We start from the raw sequence: 17,342 nt of genomic DNA, 5'->3' as shown, positions 1-17,342 counted from the left end.
AGAAACACCCCTTGATTTTGGTGTCACCTTGACAAAGACGGCTCCACAGCGCGCCCCGAGCTTCCTCTGACAACACATATGTTATTGATTTTAATCCAAATTATAACCTATTGTTATTATCACGTTTCCTATGTGTGAAAACAACTTAATAGGACACACACACACACACTCCGTCAGGGCTGTGTGGAGCAGGTGGATGCCTCTTAGGTGTGGTCACATCGTGTTTACGTTACAATGTTTATTTGTTTGTTTTGTATTTTTTTAATGTCTACATGTAACACACGCCGTTTTAGGTTTATTTACTCCATCTATTTGGCACCTAATAATTAATACGCCAGCGTGTAGTGACGACTAGCGTTTCAGCTGCAGTCAGTGCACTTGCAGCAGAACATACCACACAACACACACTGTACACAACACTCACATTATAGATCCTGGTAACACAAACAGCGTGACACGTATTATTTCTACGACAATTTGTGTTTTATAATAATATCGGTTAAATTATGTTTTGACGCACTACGCAGTAAAGATTAAGTATTTTGTATTGAGCACCCCCGCGTCCTCCCACTTGGTTCCGTCCGGGATGGTTGATCATGTGACTTTTTCCGTTTCGCCATTTTCCTCTTCTACACCGGTGCTCCAGCTGGCAGCTACGTTGTCGCGCCCTGTCCGTGTTTTAACCTGCCCTAAGGTAACGGTGGGATCGGGGGAACCCTGAAGAGAAGATCGTCCGCTTTGTAGCTGTATCAGCGCCGAGAGAAGTGCGAGAATGTCCTCCGAGGAGAGCCCCGAGTACTCGCCTTTCTTCGCTGTGATGGGTGCCTCTGCGGCCATGGTCTTCAGCGGTAACTACACCAGCTTCTTCCTCTTGACATCTAACGTTCTCACTTGTCATAGCGCACAGCTAGCTTAGCTACATCTGCGTGACGATAACACGGGGCCTGTCTCAACCGTGTTACCGATGGTTGGGGGTCGGTCACGGCTCACGCACGCACGCACGCACGCACACACACACACCTTCCAGGGATGCGAGGGGGGGGGGGGGTGGCTTCCAGCGACATCAAGCTGCTGACCGTTAGCTCCTCACGGTGCTAACATCGCAGCTAGCTTCCTCCCTCCGTGACAGCCAGGGTTATATCATATCAGGCTGATTTCTGGTGGCTGCTGGCTGGTGACGCAAACCAGGCCATCTGCGGAGTGACGGAGGGAAGCGCCACATCCCATGGATGAATATTAAAAAAAATAAATAAATAAATAACATCCAGGCGGAGGCTGGACACGGTGCTCAGCCGACCTAGGTTTAAATGAAGTGTGTTACAGGAGAGGCCTACACAGCAGTGTGAAAAATTAATGGGTGAATTCACCCATTCACTCATGTATGCTCTGCAGCCACAAATACACTGAATGGTGGAAGAAATGTCAAAGGATTTTATTTTGTTTAAGCTGATCAATTACCAAATACATGTGTTTTTTTTATCTTTTAATACAAATTACACAATCTCTACTTAGGATATTATAAATTCCTAAACAAATTTAGTTTCCATTCCAGGATCTGCCTGACTGAATGAGTGTGATTATGTAAACTCTGTTTTACTATGACATTGATAAGACAGTTGTACTTATTGTAGAGTGGCGATCAGCGCATCTCTACTAATTTTAACTTTACATTTGTGAACTGGCATGGATAGACACACGCAGTAAACAAAGCTGAGCTTATCGTGTAAGATTTTGTGCGTTTTATCATTTCCCATGCAGATCAGTGTATGGTGCTCATTTACCACGTACAGTCGATCACAAACCCCACTGACAGGGCTCCACCGCGTGCTCCTCCATTGTGGGGAAAAGCTGCAAAAACTCAAGCCATAGATGCTCACTGACAGCCTAACAGTGGCACACTTTCGGCTGACACATCATGCACTGGAGTTATGCAGGGCTTTCTAAAATCTACCAAGTTCACTTTGGATTAGTCTGCTTCTCTGTGCCTGTGTGCTCAAAACTTTATTTAGATCGTGTGATGTGTTTTTAAAACACAAAATCTTCTTTATGTAATTTCTGATGTATCATAAAATATACTTTGATTTTGACCGCTTTTAATCTGAGAATAGTCTTTTATACTGCTCTAAAATCTCACTGAATCGCTGATTGATCATATTGATCTTAAGAACAGAGTGTGAATGTTAATACCTGATGAATCCTCAACTCAATCATGCAGTAGCTGCCGTCTGTGCCACAGGTTTGAGTTAGAAGATCCAGAATTGTTGTATGAATCGGATGTTGATGCATCAGTCTGAGCTCTAATTGTGTTTAGATTACAGATTTGTCAGTGCCTCACACTGATACCATCCTGCAGTGTGTTCAGAGTTGCACAGTTAACCCTTACAGACCTGTGTTCTCCCCATAACAAGGAGCAGTGCTGTGGTCTGTGTTCATGTCTGCAATCATGAAAGAAGTGCAGATGTGACAGAATTATGTATGCCTCTGTTGGTTGTTTAGATATTTGACCTGGCGTGTGCATTGTTAATTATAATGTGACAGTCAGACGAGGCATCATTAAAACATGAGGTGACGGCAGAGCGCAGAGGAAACCTGGCCTGACATTAGTCATGAATATGTCACATGACAAAGGTAGTAAAGTGGGTGTTATTATCCTGGGCAGCTAAGGCTTCAGAATGTGATCATTTATCACACGTTTTATCATTTCACAGTTCGACTAAAATGTGAACATTTTCTTTAAAGTACGGGTTACTGGCAGTCATTCTGTTGTTTCCACAGCAATTCTGGCATCTACACTGTTCAGGACAAATGTGTTTTTTATTATTTTTTTATTGGTAAAGGTGACCTCCATCCATCTGCATCATGTCTGAATTGAGACTCCAAGCTTTGTCAGCTTGTGAGCACTGTTTGTTGTCGCCGGCTGAACTGAGCAGATGAATTAACATGGACTCTCTCTCTCTCTCTCTCTCTCTTTCAGCACTAGGAGCAGCCTATGGCACAGCAAAGAGCGGCACGGGCATCGCTGCCATGTCTGTGATGCGGCCAGAGCTCATCATGAAGTCCATCATCCCTGTGGTCATGGCGGGTATCATCGCCATCTACGGGCTGGTGGTGGCTGTGCTGATAGCAAACAACATCTCTGAGAGAGTCACTCTTTACAAGTAAGACTACTTCAAACTTTCACTTTAATCAGATCACTTATGTAAAATGGGGAATATGTTGACTCCACCCTTATTATCGCCCATGTTCTGACTCAACTCACAGTCTGAAGCCACTTCTCTGTTACATGGCATTCTGTCAGCAGCTTCGTTCACACATGTGATGGTGACAGAAGGCAGCAGTACACACAGTGCTTCCACTGTTTCATTCTAAGGGTTTCCCACACAGTCTGTTCAAGGTGAAACTTAATGTGTGTGTAATGTATGGAGGTGGATCATGGAGCATGTCGTTGCACCCTAAAGCTGTCAGTGAAGGTCGGCTGTATCCAATCAACGGTGTGAAAAAGCGAGTCAGGATAACAAATGACCCTCATAAGATCACACACACACTCTAATTACTGAACGCCGCCATTAGCTGTGTGTGAGGTTTCTTCTTGGAGTCATTGTAGCGCAATCTCTGTGTGAAAGGTGGCTTAGGATTTCCTGCATGTCAGCCCCGACCCTTCAGAGGTCCTCAGACATCTGACATCTGCTGATGCTGTCTAGAGTTGAAGTAAGACTTAGGACATACATTAGGATACCAGACTGAAGAAACTTAGGTCTGTGTGGACACATGAGTCCAGTCATCAATCCCAGTTTTAGAATAATTTTAGAGTCACATCGGGATGTGGCCCTAATATGAATAATGTCCCATTCGTGGGCATGAATGAGTGGAGGTCATGTTGGTGTGATTGTCTTCATATTTTATAACAGCTTCTTATTTTCCTCCATGCGGATTCATCCGAGACGTTGATGTGTTGTGTTTACCGACGCCTCCTCCTGCTCTTTCCTAACAGGAGTTTCCTGCATCTGGGCGCCGGTCTGAGCGTGGGCCTGAGCGGTCTGGCGGCCGGCTTTGCCATCGGCATCGTGGGCGACGCTGGCGTGAGGGGTACCGCCCAGCAGCCCCGGCTTTTTGTGGGCATGATCCTCATCCTTATCTTCGCTGAGGTGCTGGGGCTTTACGGCCTCATCGTGGCCCTCATCCTCTCCACAAAATAAGTGTCTCCATCCAAACACCGTCATCATCATCCATTCCACATCAAAGCAGCGAGAACAAATAGGAGAATTTTCACCTACTTCCATTTACACCCCCCCGCGGGTCTGACAGGACGGGATGGTGACAGAAACGTGTCATGGCGGTCGGCTTCGGCCGCCCTCTCCTGATAGATGTGATCGATCCATAATGTTTAAAGCCATCCGGTTGTGTCAGGTCCTATGTGTGCAGAACGGGCATGAAGACGTGCTGTTTGTTGTGGGATGATGTGTGGACAGTCTGCCTGATTTATTGTCTGATCTTAAACTGTACAGTGATCCAGAGTCCCTCCAACCCCCCGACCCCTCTGTAAATGTAGTAACCAGTCTGTGCTGTGAGTGTGAGTATCAACGTTTACCCCTCTGCCCCCCCTCCTCCTGACTTCTGTTTTCTGTTGGTGGTTTTTATCGTCATTCTCTGTTTTGAGGCTGCTGGAAAAAAAAAAAATTGTGCGCACTAGTATTTTATTTTTTCATGTTTCTTTTTCGGGGACCATTTTTTTGAATCACATTTTTTTTCACTATTTATGGAAAGCTATGAAGATTTTGAAACTTGTCTAAATGGAAAACTGTTTATTGAATTCCCTATATACATAAAATATATAAATTATCTGTGTATAGTTAGATTAATTGCACTGTGGGTAATTGTTCAAAGTGCTTGGAATTCCTCTGGATGTAGTGTGATTATTATTGGAGGATGTTCACACGGAGTTGACTGTGTGTGTGTGTGTGTGTGTGTGTGTGTGAGTGATCTGAGTGCATAATGAGTGGATTTATGTTAAATATGACATTCTCAAACAGTAGTATCGTTTACCTGTAGTGCTGCCGTCTGGATTTTTGTTTGTTTTTGTTGAAGGTGAGAGCTCACTGTTCAGCCATGCCTGTCAGATTTCCAAATAAAACTCAACCTCCTCCAGAACACCACTGTCACGTCACTTCTTCTGCAAATAATACATGATGTTTTGGATAACAGGATTATTGTAATAAAGAAATCCAGAGCTTCAAGGTTAAACTTCAGCATAATAATCCAGAAAATATGACACATACAGGCAGGATTGCAGCAAGAAGAGCCTGCTTCAGGGTTCATATCTACATACTCCTGTTATATCACATTTTAGAGGGGAATATTGTACTTTCTACTCCACTAGATGAAAATGTGACAAGCTCACAACACATCGAGGTAAAGATGACACTGGTGGATCTGCTGTGTCTTCTGAAGTTTTACAAACAGCAGCACATGTTCAGGCTCATATTCAATGTGTTTATAAGCTGCTCCACCAAACAATAAACCAACAGCAGATATCCCCCTTCAAATGAGCACATGGTTTATTAGTTTGATTGCTGTTGCTAGGCAATCAAGCTATTGTTCTTCACTCTCTTTCTTCTTTTTTCTTATTCTTCCGTATGTTTTTTGGTGCAGCGTATCTTCAGCGTACATTGACCGATTTCAGCCATTCAACTATCAAAATGTTCATCTCACAGAGGACATTCCGGTTCAACTTCAAGTTTTTTTCAAAAAATTATAGTTTTTCAAATATTAGGCAATTTCGGTGTCATTTTTAACATGGGAGTCTATGAGAGAGCTCTTCAAGGGTCATCTGCCAAGTGTATCTCCTCCTACAAATTTCAAGCTACAGACTCCATTTTAGTCTTAAAACGCTCATTAGATGCTCCTCTATCAAACTTGTATTCAGAATTTTCTAATTCCGAATCGTTTCCGCACGCCAGGCTCTCAAAGTTGGAGTGGTTTCTGAGGTCTCCTCTGCTGTTACCATGGTGACAGGCTGACACACAGAGGCATACAAAGCTCTGAATTGCTCTGATTCTCCAGCAATTCAGAGCAATCCTTCACATCAGCATTCAAAGCAATGCTTCAGCTGCAGCAATCAAACTTGCATTTTCTTCAGGAAATGTTCATTACATTTTTCTGCACTTCACCTTTTTGTTTTTACTTTATTACATCCCAACAGAATCATTTTAAACATGAAGACTTTTGATATTGTAGCGTTTTGTGCAGAGGATCGTGTTGTTTTGTGAGTTGTCCCCCCCCCCGCTGTCAGCCTGTGTGTGTCCGCCGTGCTCCTCCACACACACAGCCTCCTGTTATTGTTTACGGTCTCACTCATGTAAAGTAGGTCATGGAAAGAGGAAGCTCCGCCAGCCGCTCGCTCTTTAGTCCTTTATTATTGGGAATATAGAAATATTCCAAACGGGATTGAAGGAGCAACACGTCTGTCAGCTTTATACGTGGATGCTGGCTGTGAACAACAGACAGGTAACGTGAGCGCCGACCGATTTATCCAGGTTTAGCTAACGGAAGCTAACTAGCTAGTTTATGCTAGCTGCACCAGGTCGCGTTCTCTTTTGTCTAATAAACGGTGAAATGTCTTGACTTCTGCCAGTTTTATTTGAGATACACGCATTGTTGTTGTTGTTTCTAAGCTTTTAATATAAGCTGTTAGCATTTTTATACGTGCGCTTCGAGATGGACTACAAGGTTAGCCGTCAGCTGTAGCTGTTAGCTAGACATTGTAGCTAACTAGCTAGTTAGGAAAACAACCTCGCAATAAATCAATCAATAAACGATAGTATTAACCGAACTCATGATATAAGTGATTACTGGACTGTGATCGGACCAGTTAGCCTTATGTTGTTTTGTTTAGGTGAATACAAATCGATGTTTTTGTGGGATGTTGCGGTTAACATTAGAATCAGTGGTAATTAGCCACAAATAAAGCTAATTAAAAATGTATATTAGATTTGTGGTTTAAGGATAATTCTGGATGATGAGGATTATTATTATTTGTGAGTTTAATGTTGAGGATTGTCTGAAGCCATCAATATGTAACTCTTAATAACGCATATTATATGTTAAATTTCAGAGGCTGTACAGTGTACACAGATCATATTTTTGAATGAGTGACAGGTTGATTCCTCCACATAAACAAAAGGTTGTCATCCACAAGGCTCTGTGCTGGTACACTCACCTTCACATGTGTGTTTCTGACTACGTTGTTTGATAAATACAGCATGTGTTTTCAAGTTAATGCATTATATTGTCCTCTAGTGCAGCTGTGTTAGTTATTTTAGACCAATATACGTTGTTTATCCTAAAGTTCTTCTCCTTACAATCAAGTACCTTCAAGGCCAAGTTTTGTTGTGCCATAACTGATGGATAAACGTCTTATTTCACTCGTCTCTGTTGTTGTTGTTGTTGTTGTCCAGCAGCTGGACTGATGCTGTTCTTCCAACATCTGCACTAACCCTTCTCTGACTGGCGGGTTCGTGTTCTGGTGTTGCTGCCATGTCCAGGCGCAGCAGGAGTCGTGCGTGGCGGTACGTCTGGGGCGGGATCCGCCGCGATGCTGACGCCCGGGCCTTGGTGTTGGCCTCTGAAAGTGAAGACTGGAGCTTCGACCGCCTGGAGGTAAGCATGCAAAAACATCTGAGCTGAGTGCTAAGTGTGTCGAAAGACGTGTCCCCATGAGGGGCCCAGTCGAACAGAAAGCCAGCAGTTTGCCTTTGGCCATCATGAACAGTGTGTGTCTGTCTGAAAATGATGAGTTTACAGCTAAAGAATCTGTTTTTCATGTTCTTTGTATCAGAGCGGATATGATTCTTTTTGCATTTTGGTTTTAAAGTTTAAAAGATCTTTGAGAGAAGCTCCTCCTCCTGTGCTGTATGTTATTTAGTGTTGTTGTTGTTATAGAACAGTGATTCAGACTCCGAGGCAGACTTCTCAGCGGTGATGGTTCCTCCGGTTCCCAGTGCTGTGCCTGTCACTGGAGAGTCGTACTGTGGCTGCGATTCTCAGGCTGAAACCAGCTACAACCCTCGACTGCGAGGCTTTCACCAAATCAAAGACTGCCACTGTGGCGAGGATGACCAAGGTATGCCGAGGAAGATTTAATCCTTCAGAGGCCGAGAGGTTGACTCATGTTGTGTCACTAGAGCCAAATCACGTTGTCCTCTAACTCTATCACAGTTATTTTTAAACTCAGGCCCTGTCTGCCATCTTTTAAATGACAAACAGGCAGAAAAATTTGAGGAATTGGAAAAACACACACACACACAGGTCATTTGTCCAGCAAAAGAACTTGTTGTGTTGTTGCTCAGAGTGTTCTCGGTGTCTGATTTTTAATCATTAAGACCCAGATACATAGGAAAAAATCTTGTGCTTCCCCTCAGACGTACATTTAATTTCCTGTATCGTTAAATATTAATCTGATGTTTCAGACTTTGACTGGGTTTGGGACCCTAACAGCCGATCGACAGCGACCTTACTGAGCTGCGACAATCGCAAAGTGAACTTCCACTCAGAGTACAGCTGCGGCACGGCGGCAATCCGAGGCGCCAAGGAGCTGGCAGAGGGGCAGCACTTCTGGGAAATCAAGATGACGTCCCCGGTGTACGGAACGGACATGGTAACTCCTCTGCTTCTCACATGTGTCTGCCTCCGTGTGTGGTGTCTCTGTGTCTCAGTGTTTGTGTGCCTCTGCAGATGGTCGGTATCGGAACGTCTGATGTTAATCTGGACAAATACAGACACACGTTCTGCAGCCTGCTGGGAAAAGACGCAGACAGCTGGGGTCTCTCTTACACCGGTACGATCAACACAACGCGGCTGTGACAGAGCGGCAGCTGCTTACTCTGACTGACATCACTGTGTGTGTGTTTTAGGCTTGTTACATCATAAAGGCGACAAGATGAACTTCTCCTCCCGGTTTGGACAAGGGTCCATCATCGGAGTTCATCTGGACACGTGGCACGGCACGCTGACCTTCTTCAAGAACAGGAAGTGTATCGGTTAGTACAAACTCAGGACGCTATCTGCAGATTTAAACCGCTCATCACAGCTGGAAACTGTCATTCTTTGAACTGATTGTGTTTGAATGCACCATGTCTTAGTACAATTCAGTCATAAACTACAACAGAAACTATGCATAGAATTGAAACCTCATGACTTTATTCTACTTGTCATGGTTAAATAATATCTAGAAATGCCAGGATTGGTTGATGTCAGCAGTCACATGATTATGGCTGATTACAGGTGAAAATTAACACGACTTTTTCTCGGTCCAGGCGTGGCTGCTACAGAACTGCAGAATAAGCGCTTCTATCCGATGGCGTGCTCGACGGCAGCAAAGAGCAGCATGAAGGTGATCCGGTCTTGCTCGGCGCCCACCTCCCTGCTGTATCTCTGCTGCGCTCGCCTTCGCCAGCTGCTGCCAGACTGTATGGACACCCTGGATGTGTTGCCACTGCCGCCGGGCCTCCGTCAGCTCCTCCACAACAAACTGGGTTGGGTGCTCAGCCTGAATTGCGGCACCACGGAAGAAACCTCCGATGGGCCTGAGCCATCCCCGCGTCCGCCCGTCCTGCCTTCAGCCGGGCCGTCGTCCTCCGAGAGCGACTCGGAGAGTTGTGCGTCTGACCCCGAGGCCTGTCAGAGGAAGAGGTGCCGCTGGACGTGACGGGGCGGCTCTATTCCTACCTCCTCCTACACACTGGCAGGAGTTACAGTCATACAGCATCTAATCTAAGTGTTACCTTCCTGCAGCATCAGTGTTAACCAGCAGAGAGACAGGGCAGGAACTGTGACAGGGGGGTGTTTCCTTTCTCCTGTCATTCAGACATTTTCGTGCTTATCATGCATTCAGCTTCAGTGCACATGTTGTTTTTCATGTTCAGGGATCAGCGGTGTGTGGGAAAGGTCTGTACAGTGTAACACTGAAGTCAAGTAGGCCAAATTTTGGTGGTCACAGCAAAATACTTGCAAAAATACAAAAAAAAAAACCTGTAAAGATATTTTCTGTGTATGCAAATGATGTTTAAATGCTGACAGTGTGTAATGAGAGGAATTATTTTCTGTTGCCAAAGTGAGAATCAGCTGATGACTGCTCACTAAATGTTACAAGAACGTGGACAAACCTGAGTGCACTTTGCAGCTTTTAGTCCTTTGAGATCATTTTAGGATGCTTTCACAGCCGAGTCAGTGGGTCACTTACCACTTTGTGCCGTTTTAAAGAGGACAAACCGACTGAAGTTCAATTTAAACTAACTTAAAGCCTGCAGGTGTGAAAGCACCTTTAGTGTTCCACGACTCTGAGTGCACTTCAGGTTGTTGCTGTTACACTTACAGGAACATCCATCATTTGAACGTTATGCTAACTGTTGTCTTTCTCTCTGTTTGTTTTTTTTTTAAATGCTTGTTTTTATTTAGCTCTTTTGAGTCAGATCACATGACTGAGATGAGACTGCCACACATCATCGCTCCTGCACCGTTTTGTTCTTAAAGTGATTTTCTTATCATAGTTTTAACTTTTTTTTGTACTGATCTGTTTATGCAACATTTTTTTTATTTGTTTTCTCATGCCTGTTCCCATCATTTCTTCAAACTTAATGATGAATCCTTTACAAAATCCTGCAGCCTGGTTCAGTGGTACAGTGTTTAGGATCAACACAAAGGGAGATTATAGATAATATTCTGGCCTAAGATAGCAGGAGTCATGCACACTCACAGTCTGTCGAGCATACAGATCAACTCTGAGCTGTATGACTCCTCTCCTTCTACCTTAGGCTACAAACTTATCAATCACCCCGTGTGTGTGTGTGTGTGTGTATGGATACTGCAGGAATAAAGACGAGGAACACCAGGGTCAGTGTAAATAATTCTGTAGTACTAAACTCTAATATTGTAACATTAGTGTCTGACCCGGGGTGTTCAGGTTCACTCCTCCTGGTTAAGTACGCATGATATAAGGTACTATGCAATACAGGTGTTTTCTGTGGCGATCAGCAGCAGTGATGACGTCAGAGGATCATTCTCAGCAGTCATGATGTTATTGGGGTCCAGTCGGTGAGTCCTTCTTGTCTTCTCTCACAGTGTTTGTCTACACATTGATGCATCAATGCACTTTTTCTTACTAATCTACTGTAAATAGAAAAAAAAATCTAAGTGTTTCTTCTTTACCATGTCATATTAATGATACTGTATGTGAAGGCCTTTACTCGCCCTTTTCTGTCTAACTTATCAGCATGATTTTCAGCTGAAAATAAAATAAATGCTAAATATGCACCAAGGACTGGATGCTTGTGTTATTAAATGAAAATGCCTCTTTCATGACAGTGCACTGCTTTTTGTTTGTTTTTAATTTAATCAAAAATTAGAAAATTCTTGGTTATTAACACATCAACAAATGAATATATTTGTAGTTGAACAGCATTAATAAATCTGATTTTACATACAGTTGACTGCATTGCTCCTATACATGTTTATCAAAGTAAAATAAGTGGTAAAGGCAGGTTTAAAGTATTGCTGGAACATTGACATGAAGTTCATTCAGCAGAAAGGACATTATTATGTAATACATTATTATAAAGTTCGTTTATAACATTCAGAGATGTAGTTCTCTTCATGCGGAACTAATGTACAGTCGCAGTTTCACCCGGACATTTCTGCTCTCGGACTAACAAAGCGGAAGTTTTGCACCTTGCTAGCGGAGGTCAAGTAGAAGTCCTGCACATTCAGGTACTTTAACTGAGATATTTGGTTGGTTTAAATATTATCGATGTTTTAGAGACAGGTTGTTTAGATATATTGATTGTTGTCGGTGTGCGGAATGATTGTAAACTGTATTTTTAGCATGCCGCTAGCTAACACGTTAGCCTCATGTGTTCTCCACTGACTCTCTCTTACTGACTCGATTTGTTTCCGCTCCTCCAGGATAAACCCCGTGTAGAATCTCAAAGGAGCTGCTGTACTTCACACAGTCATGGCGAAGAAGAAGAGGCTTCGCCTCATAGCGGAGATGGCTCGGAAGATCCGGGCGTACCGGGAGCTCAAGTCCCAGCCCCGAGAGTCTCAGAAGTACTCCCTGGACTATGAGACGATGAAGCGGCCTCTGACTGGGAAGAGACTGCCCGTGCTGGCATGGCAGGATGTCCGCAGGGAGAGCCGCCTCTTCTCCCTGCTGGCCGGCATGAGGATGTTCGGAATTGGCCGCCTCTTCACCCGCAAGTCGTGGTTGGAGGACCACACCGAGCCCAGTTACTGGGAGATCACCAAGGTGAAGGTGGATTACACGGCTGAGGTGAGAAGGGGACACATCTGCCTGACTGTCACACATAAATAATGTCATTATTACGTTAACATGTTTGATGTCTTAAACTCAGTAACTAAAGTTTGGCTGGTTTTATTTGTACTTTTGTGTAGAACATGGATCACGGCAAAGCCTGGGGCGTCCTCACATACAAAGGTAAGACCAGAGCTGGTCATTCCCCACTCTGTGAGCACTGTCACATGAGAGCTAAAAGAGCTGTTGTCATAAATATGTTCATAAATTTTACAAGAATTCTGGAAGGCAAAAATTTTTACTTTTTCTTATCTACATACACTTGCAGGACAGAAGGAGAGCGACGTGAAGGAGATGGACAAGGTTATGTACCACGACTGGCGCCTGATCCCCAAACACATGGAGCACCAGTTCAGGGACTTTCAGCCGCTTCCTGAGCCGCCGGTGCAGTACGTCCCGTACCCGCCGCTGCTCCGCGCCATGCTGCTGTCACAGCTCAGAAGAGCAGAAGGCGGCGTGACGCTGGAGGAGCCGGCGTTGCCTCTGAAGAGAGACGTCCTGCTCAGCAAAGACTATTTCCGCTCACAGGAACATGAGAAGAAGAAGAAGGAGACGCCGGTGTGATGGTGACGGGTTTCTCATCCTGAGAGGATGAAACTTTGGACAGTTTGTTTGACCAGCAGTGTCACTGGTTTAACTTTGGACTCATAAGTTCTTCTGAGACAGACCTCAGTGTGTGTATGACTGTGTAATGTGAGAAATATTAAACTTAAGATACAAACTGATGTTGATGCTTTTGCTTCTGCTTGATGAATTTCATCTTTCAGATCACAGACTTCAATTAATCGTGAATATTTAGGTGTGTGAGCTGATGTTTGTGACGCTTTTGACTTCTCTCTCCTTTTCAAATCATTTTTTAGCTGTGCCTCCAGACACATGTAATGTTCTCAACTATTAGTACAATTTTGAGGGAAATATAGTCCATTACATCTGTTTTAATTCAATTTTAAACTATAAAAAATAAGCTTCAAAATATATCAGTTTAAACATAATTTAGCAGTCAGAGACAGAGAGATGGACCTCAACATCTTCAACATTATGGAGCTCAAGCGGAACATGAAGGAGAAACAAAAATAGATTGAAATACAGTACTAAATAACTAGTAATAAAGTGATCAGGGAGAGGATCAATAAGTAGGACTGGTCCAGTGTCAGCAGTTAATAAATAAGCTCCCAAAAAAGGAAAAGGTATTTTTAAAGTCACGCAAAAAAGAAATTAAATAAAATAAAAAATGAGAGATCATTTTAAATAAAAACATATATTTATTGTATCATTAAAATTTTTTTAAACATTTTAAGATTTTGCGTTTTATTTACATTATTAACTTTTTGGCGGAAATGGGCCTCCATACTTTTTGGGCTTCTGCCCCTCGTGACCCCCCGGAACACCACGTGCTCGCGCTGTGGAAGCATTCCTTAGCAACGTCCGCGCTCCTCCTCCTCCTCCTCCTCCTGCACAGCGTCCTCCTCCGAGCTGCCATGATCTGCCTGTTTCTGTCCATATTCGCCTACATCTTCCAGTCAGGTTGGTGATGTGTTGGTTGTTGTAAGTTGTTGTTGTTTGTTGTAAGTTGTTGTTGTTGTTGTTTTTGGAGCTCCTCCATCTTTTCCCGCCGCCCTGTGTTACAAACATTCTCGTCCTCTCCAGGAGGAGAAGCGGCAAAACCTCCGGACTGACAGACAGGCAGCAGCCGGTACAGCAGCCCGGCGTTTGAGTGTGTGACTGAGACTAATAACAGTGTTTGTGTCACTGCATGTGTGTGTTTGTAGCCACAGTTAGCTTGTCATGCTAACTCACAGCGTGTGCAGAAAAGTTGATTCATCATCCTATTATTAGCTCGCGCGTTGGTGAGCCGCGCGCCGATTGGCTGTCGCGCGGACAGACCTGCAATGGGGCCGAGGAAAAGGTCACGGAGAGATCTGCACGAGCTCCCGGATTTAATGGTTAAACGCGCACGGATCGAAGAGTTTGGTGAGAATGAACAGAAACAGCTGGTTTATCTTCTGTCACGAGAGGAGGCGTAATCGATGACGGAGATGCACGTAGGGTTAGGTTTCAGTTAGTCCTATGCTAATCAATCAGTTGATCGATGCTAATTAATCACTGATAGCAAAAGTGGCATCTGATTAACCGTGTTTTCACTAATCTACGGTGGCCCGGAGAGCTCAACAGTCCGCATGCAAACAGTGGGAATCCACGGAAGCGTGTTGCGTTCAATGAACGTAAAAATGAACGATACTTTATTATTATTATTTCAGGTCTAGTTAGTAGATCAAACTTTTCTCCTGAACAGCCGTAAAGTGTTACGGTGCCGTGCAAAGTCGATAAACTTATAACAATTTAATCAATGTTGCTGAAAGGCTGCAGTGTCTCCCAGGGTCTTAACCCCACAGCAGAATGAAAGAGGATTAAATCGAACAGATGGGACATTGTTGCCTCCATGAAGCCCTGACAACAAACTAGCTCCTGTTCGTTGGTGAGGTGTCCCCGCTGCATCCCCAGCATGCTTAAAAAACACTGTAATATTAGGTCTTTAATTTGTTTATGCTATGATCTTCATCCAGAACATCACATTCAGACTGAACAGAATCCAGCTGCTCTCCTTCTCTTGTCCTGGTACCATCGTACTGGACGCGCAAAACGTGAAGTTTTGCGCGTCCAGTACGATGGTTCAGATACATCAGGGAGAGAAAACAAAGACAAGAGATCAGAATCATTGATCACCTCCACTACTGGTCCCTCAGATTTATGTTCCTCTGCTGTGACCCTGCTGTGGCCAGTGAAGAACCTAACCCTACATCAACTGGCTGTTAATGGCAGAGTAACAATGTTCTAAGAGCTTTGTGGTGCTTTAAAAGCTTGAAAACTCACCTCGATGATGCTTTAAAGAGGAGAATAAACCCTGATTTAAGCGTGAAGGTTTGTTTACGGTGTACTGTGTGTCCCAGGCTGGACTGGTGTGAACGAGCGCACCTTCATCGCAGTGAAGCCTGATGGCGTGCAGCGCAGACTCGTCGGAGAAATCGTGCGGCGCTTCGAGAGGAGAGGCTTCAAACTGGTGGGACTCAAACTGCTGCAGGTACGTGGACTTCAGGTGTGTTCGGTGCTGTTCCACTGTTTACTGACTGTGTGTGTGTGTGTGTGTGTGTGTCAGGCATCTGAGGATGTTCTTCGGGAACACTACTGGGAGCTGAGGAATAAACCTTTCTTCAGCAGACTGATGACCTACATGAGCTCTGGACCCGTGGTGGCCATGGTGAGTCTCAGATGTCCTTTTATCAAACGCACACGCACACACACACTCTGTCTTCATGTGCATGTGTGTGGTCAGGTGTGGCAGGGTTTGGACGTGGTGAAGACAGCACGTAAGATGATGGGAGAGACAAACCCTGCAGACTCGATGCCGGGAACCATCAGAGGAGATTTCTGCGTGGAGGTGGGCAGGTGAGAGTTGAACACCACCCTGACTTTCCCTTCCTGTCACATGATCAATCTGAGGGTTTCATTTTCTGGAGTCCTGATCGTGTGTGTGTGTGTTTTTTTTCTGCAGGAACGTGATCCATGGCAGTGACTCGGTGGAGAGCGCTCAGAAGGAAATCTCGCTGTGGTTCCGTTCCAACGAGCTTCAGGTCTGGGAGCCCAGCAGCAACTGCTGGATCTACAACTGAGGGTCCAGACCAGCTGTATGTAAAACAGTGTTTTCATATATCATCACATGGGTCACATCATACCTCTGACACACACTGTCTGTGTGTCTGGCTTTAGTAGTCTGTAGCTGCGGAGAAAATGTTTCATTTGACGGCTTTTACAAAGCAAAAATGCACTAAGTGATCAATAATCTGATCAGAAACCTGACGGCTTCTGTTTCCATGTTTACAGTAGGTTCTGTTTAGAACACTAGACGTCTTTAAGCAATAAGGCTGAACTGAAGCTAACGTGTGGGTGGAGTCTTTTGTATTGATCTGTTAAAGGTACAGGAAACTTTATTTATTTATGGTGCTCATTCAGACGCTGCACTTCCAGGTGTGGGTCATCCACTCCACTCCACAGCCAGTCTGCGAAAACATGTGTTAATCCAACAATTAATCAAAAGACTTTTTTTTACTGCTGCTAATTTTTAGATCGTCCGTCCACACCCCCGTCCTAAATGCTTTTAAAGCTCTGCTGATTTAAGACTAACATGTTTTCTCTTTTACGCCTTCTTCTACTGCTTCAGTATTTTAAGAGAGAAAGATTAGGGGAAAATAATTTTATTTTTAGAGAAAGCTTAAAAACTTAGTTGAAAGTTACAAATTTAGAAAAATATTACATTTACAAAAAACACATTTTGAGGAATTTGTTAGACTAAAAAAAATCTAAATTTATAAGAAAAGAAAAAAACACAAATTTGTTATAAAATTTTTAAAAATTCACAAATGTGGGGAAAAAATAGAGAAAATGTACATAAAAAGAAATGTTTTTTTTCTTAATTTGAAAAGAAACTTAATATTAATCATTATTCACTTAGAAGGTTTAAGTTTTTGTTCAAAGTAAACAAATGATAACCAAAAACTGTAAAAGCCCATTGACGTCTCCTTTTCGTTTCCTGTACCTTTAAACCAAAAGTCACTACTTACCTTGAATGTAATGTCTGCTCTTACTTTATAAACTCATGCAATAATATCAAGCCTCCAAATTAAAAGCACGCTGACTGTTGTTTTGTAGCAACATTGATCAGATTGTTAAAAAATAAACCTGCCATTTTTAACCTGTCTGACTTGTGAAGTGACACACACATGCACACGTTTCAGCACACAAATATGTTTAATATTTAATCCACACACAGATCAATGCAGGAGTTTCTGTACTGAACAGAGAGGATGGGCTTCAGTGGAGATTTACAGTAAAACCCTGAACACGTAACAACACGCCGCCGCTTCACACCGAACCGTCCAATCAACAGCCTGTCGGAGGTCGTAAAACTTCCTGTTGCTATGAA

At 43.6% G+C, this 17,342-nt stretch overlaps 4 protein-coding genes across 6 annotated transcripts; all 4 read left to right on the top strand.

Annotated features, from left to right (window-relative positions):
* Positions 1-772: 772 nt before the first annotated feature.
* On the top strand, positions 773-5,150 carry atp6v0ca (ATPase H+ transporting V0 subunit ca). The gene is made up of 3 exons (XM_028411918.1): positions 773-848; positions 2,975-3,158; positions 3,992-5,150. The coding sequence occupies exons 1-3, from the start codon at positions 773-775 to the stop codon at positions 4,194-4,196; spliced, it is 465 nt and encodes a 154-aa protein (XP_028267719.1). The 3' UTR covers positions 4,197-5,150.
* Positions 5,151-6,319: 1,169 nt separating this feature from the next.
* Positions 6,320-11,305, top strand: spsb3a (splA/ryanodine receptor domain and SOCS box containing 3a). Of its 3 annotated transcripts, none has more exons than XM_028411876.1 (7): positions 6,320-6,504; positions 7,542-7,656; positions 7,939-8,119; positions 8,466-8,653; positions 8,731-8,833; positions 8,910-9,035; positions 9,312-11,305. In XM_028411876.1, the coding sequence occupies exons 3-7, from the start codon at positions 7,978-7,980 to the stop codon at positions 9,701-9,703; spliced, it is 951 nt and encodes a 316-aa protein (XP_028267677.1). In that variant the 5' UTR covers positions 6,320-6,504; positions 7,542-7,656; positions 7,939-7,977; the 3' UTR covers positions 9,704-11,305. The 3 variants fall into 3 exon arrangements, with proteins under 3 accessions (XP_028267677.1, XP_028267676.1, XP_028267675.1); XM_028411875.1 differs by having other exon boundaries at positions 7,458-7,656; XM_028411874.1 differs by having other exon boundaries at positions 7,455-7,656.
* A 385-nt stretch (positions 11,306-11,690) lies between these two features.
* On the top strand, positions 11,691-13,089 carry mrps34 (mitochondrial ribosomal protein S34). Its single transcript, XM_028411902.1, has 4 exons — positions 11,691-11,760; positions 11,956-12,322; positions 12,445-12,487; positions 12,633-13,089. Exons 2-4 carry the CDS (start codon positions 12,005-12,007, stop codon positions 12,926-12,928), a joined length of 657 nt encoding a protein of 218 aa, XP_028267703.1. The 5' UTR covers positions 11,691-11,760; positions 11,956-12,004; the 3' UTR covers positions 12,929-13,089.
* Positions 13,090-13,755: 666 nt separating this feature from the next.
* On the top strand, positions 13,756-17,111 carry nme3 (NME/NM23 nucleoside diphosphate kinase 3). Its single transcript, XM_028411914.1, has 5 exons — positions 13,756-13,888; positions 15,313-15,443; positions 15,519-15,620; positions 15,696-15,808; positions 15,915-17,111. Exons 1-5 carry the CDS (start codon positions 13,843-13,845, stop codon positions 16,030-16,032), a joined length of 510 nt encoding a protein of 169 aa, XP_028267715.1. The 5' UTR covers positions 13,756-13,842; the 3' UTR covers positions 16,033-17,111.
* Positions 17,112-17,342: the final 231 nt, after the last annotated feature.

The sequence above is a fragment of the Parambassis ranga genome, chromosome 8 (assembly GCF_900634625.1).
Source record: "Parambassis ranga chromosome 8, fParRan2.1, whole genome shotgun sequence".
NCBI lineage: Eukaryota > Metazoa > Chordata > Actinopteri > Ambassidae > Parambassis > Parambassis ranga.
This window is presented reverse-complemented; position numbering and strand designations above follow the sequence as displayed.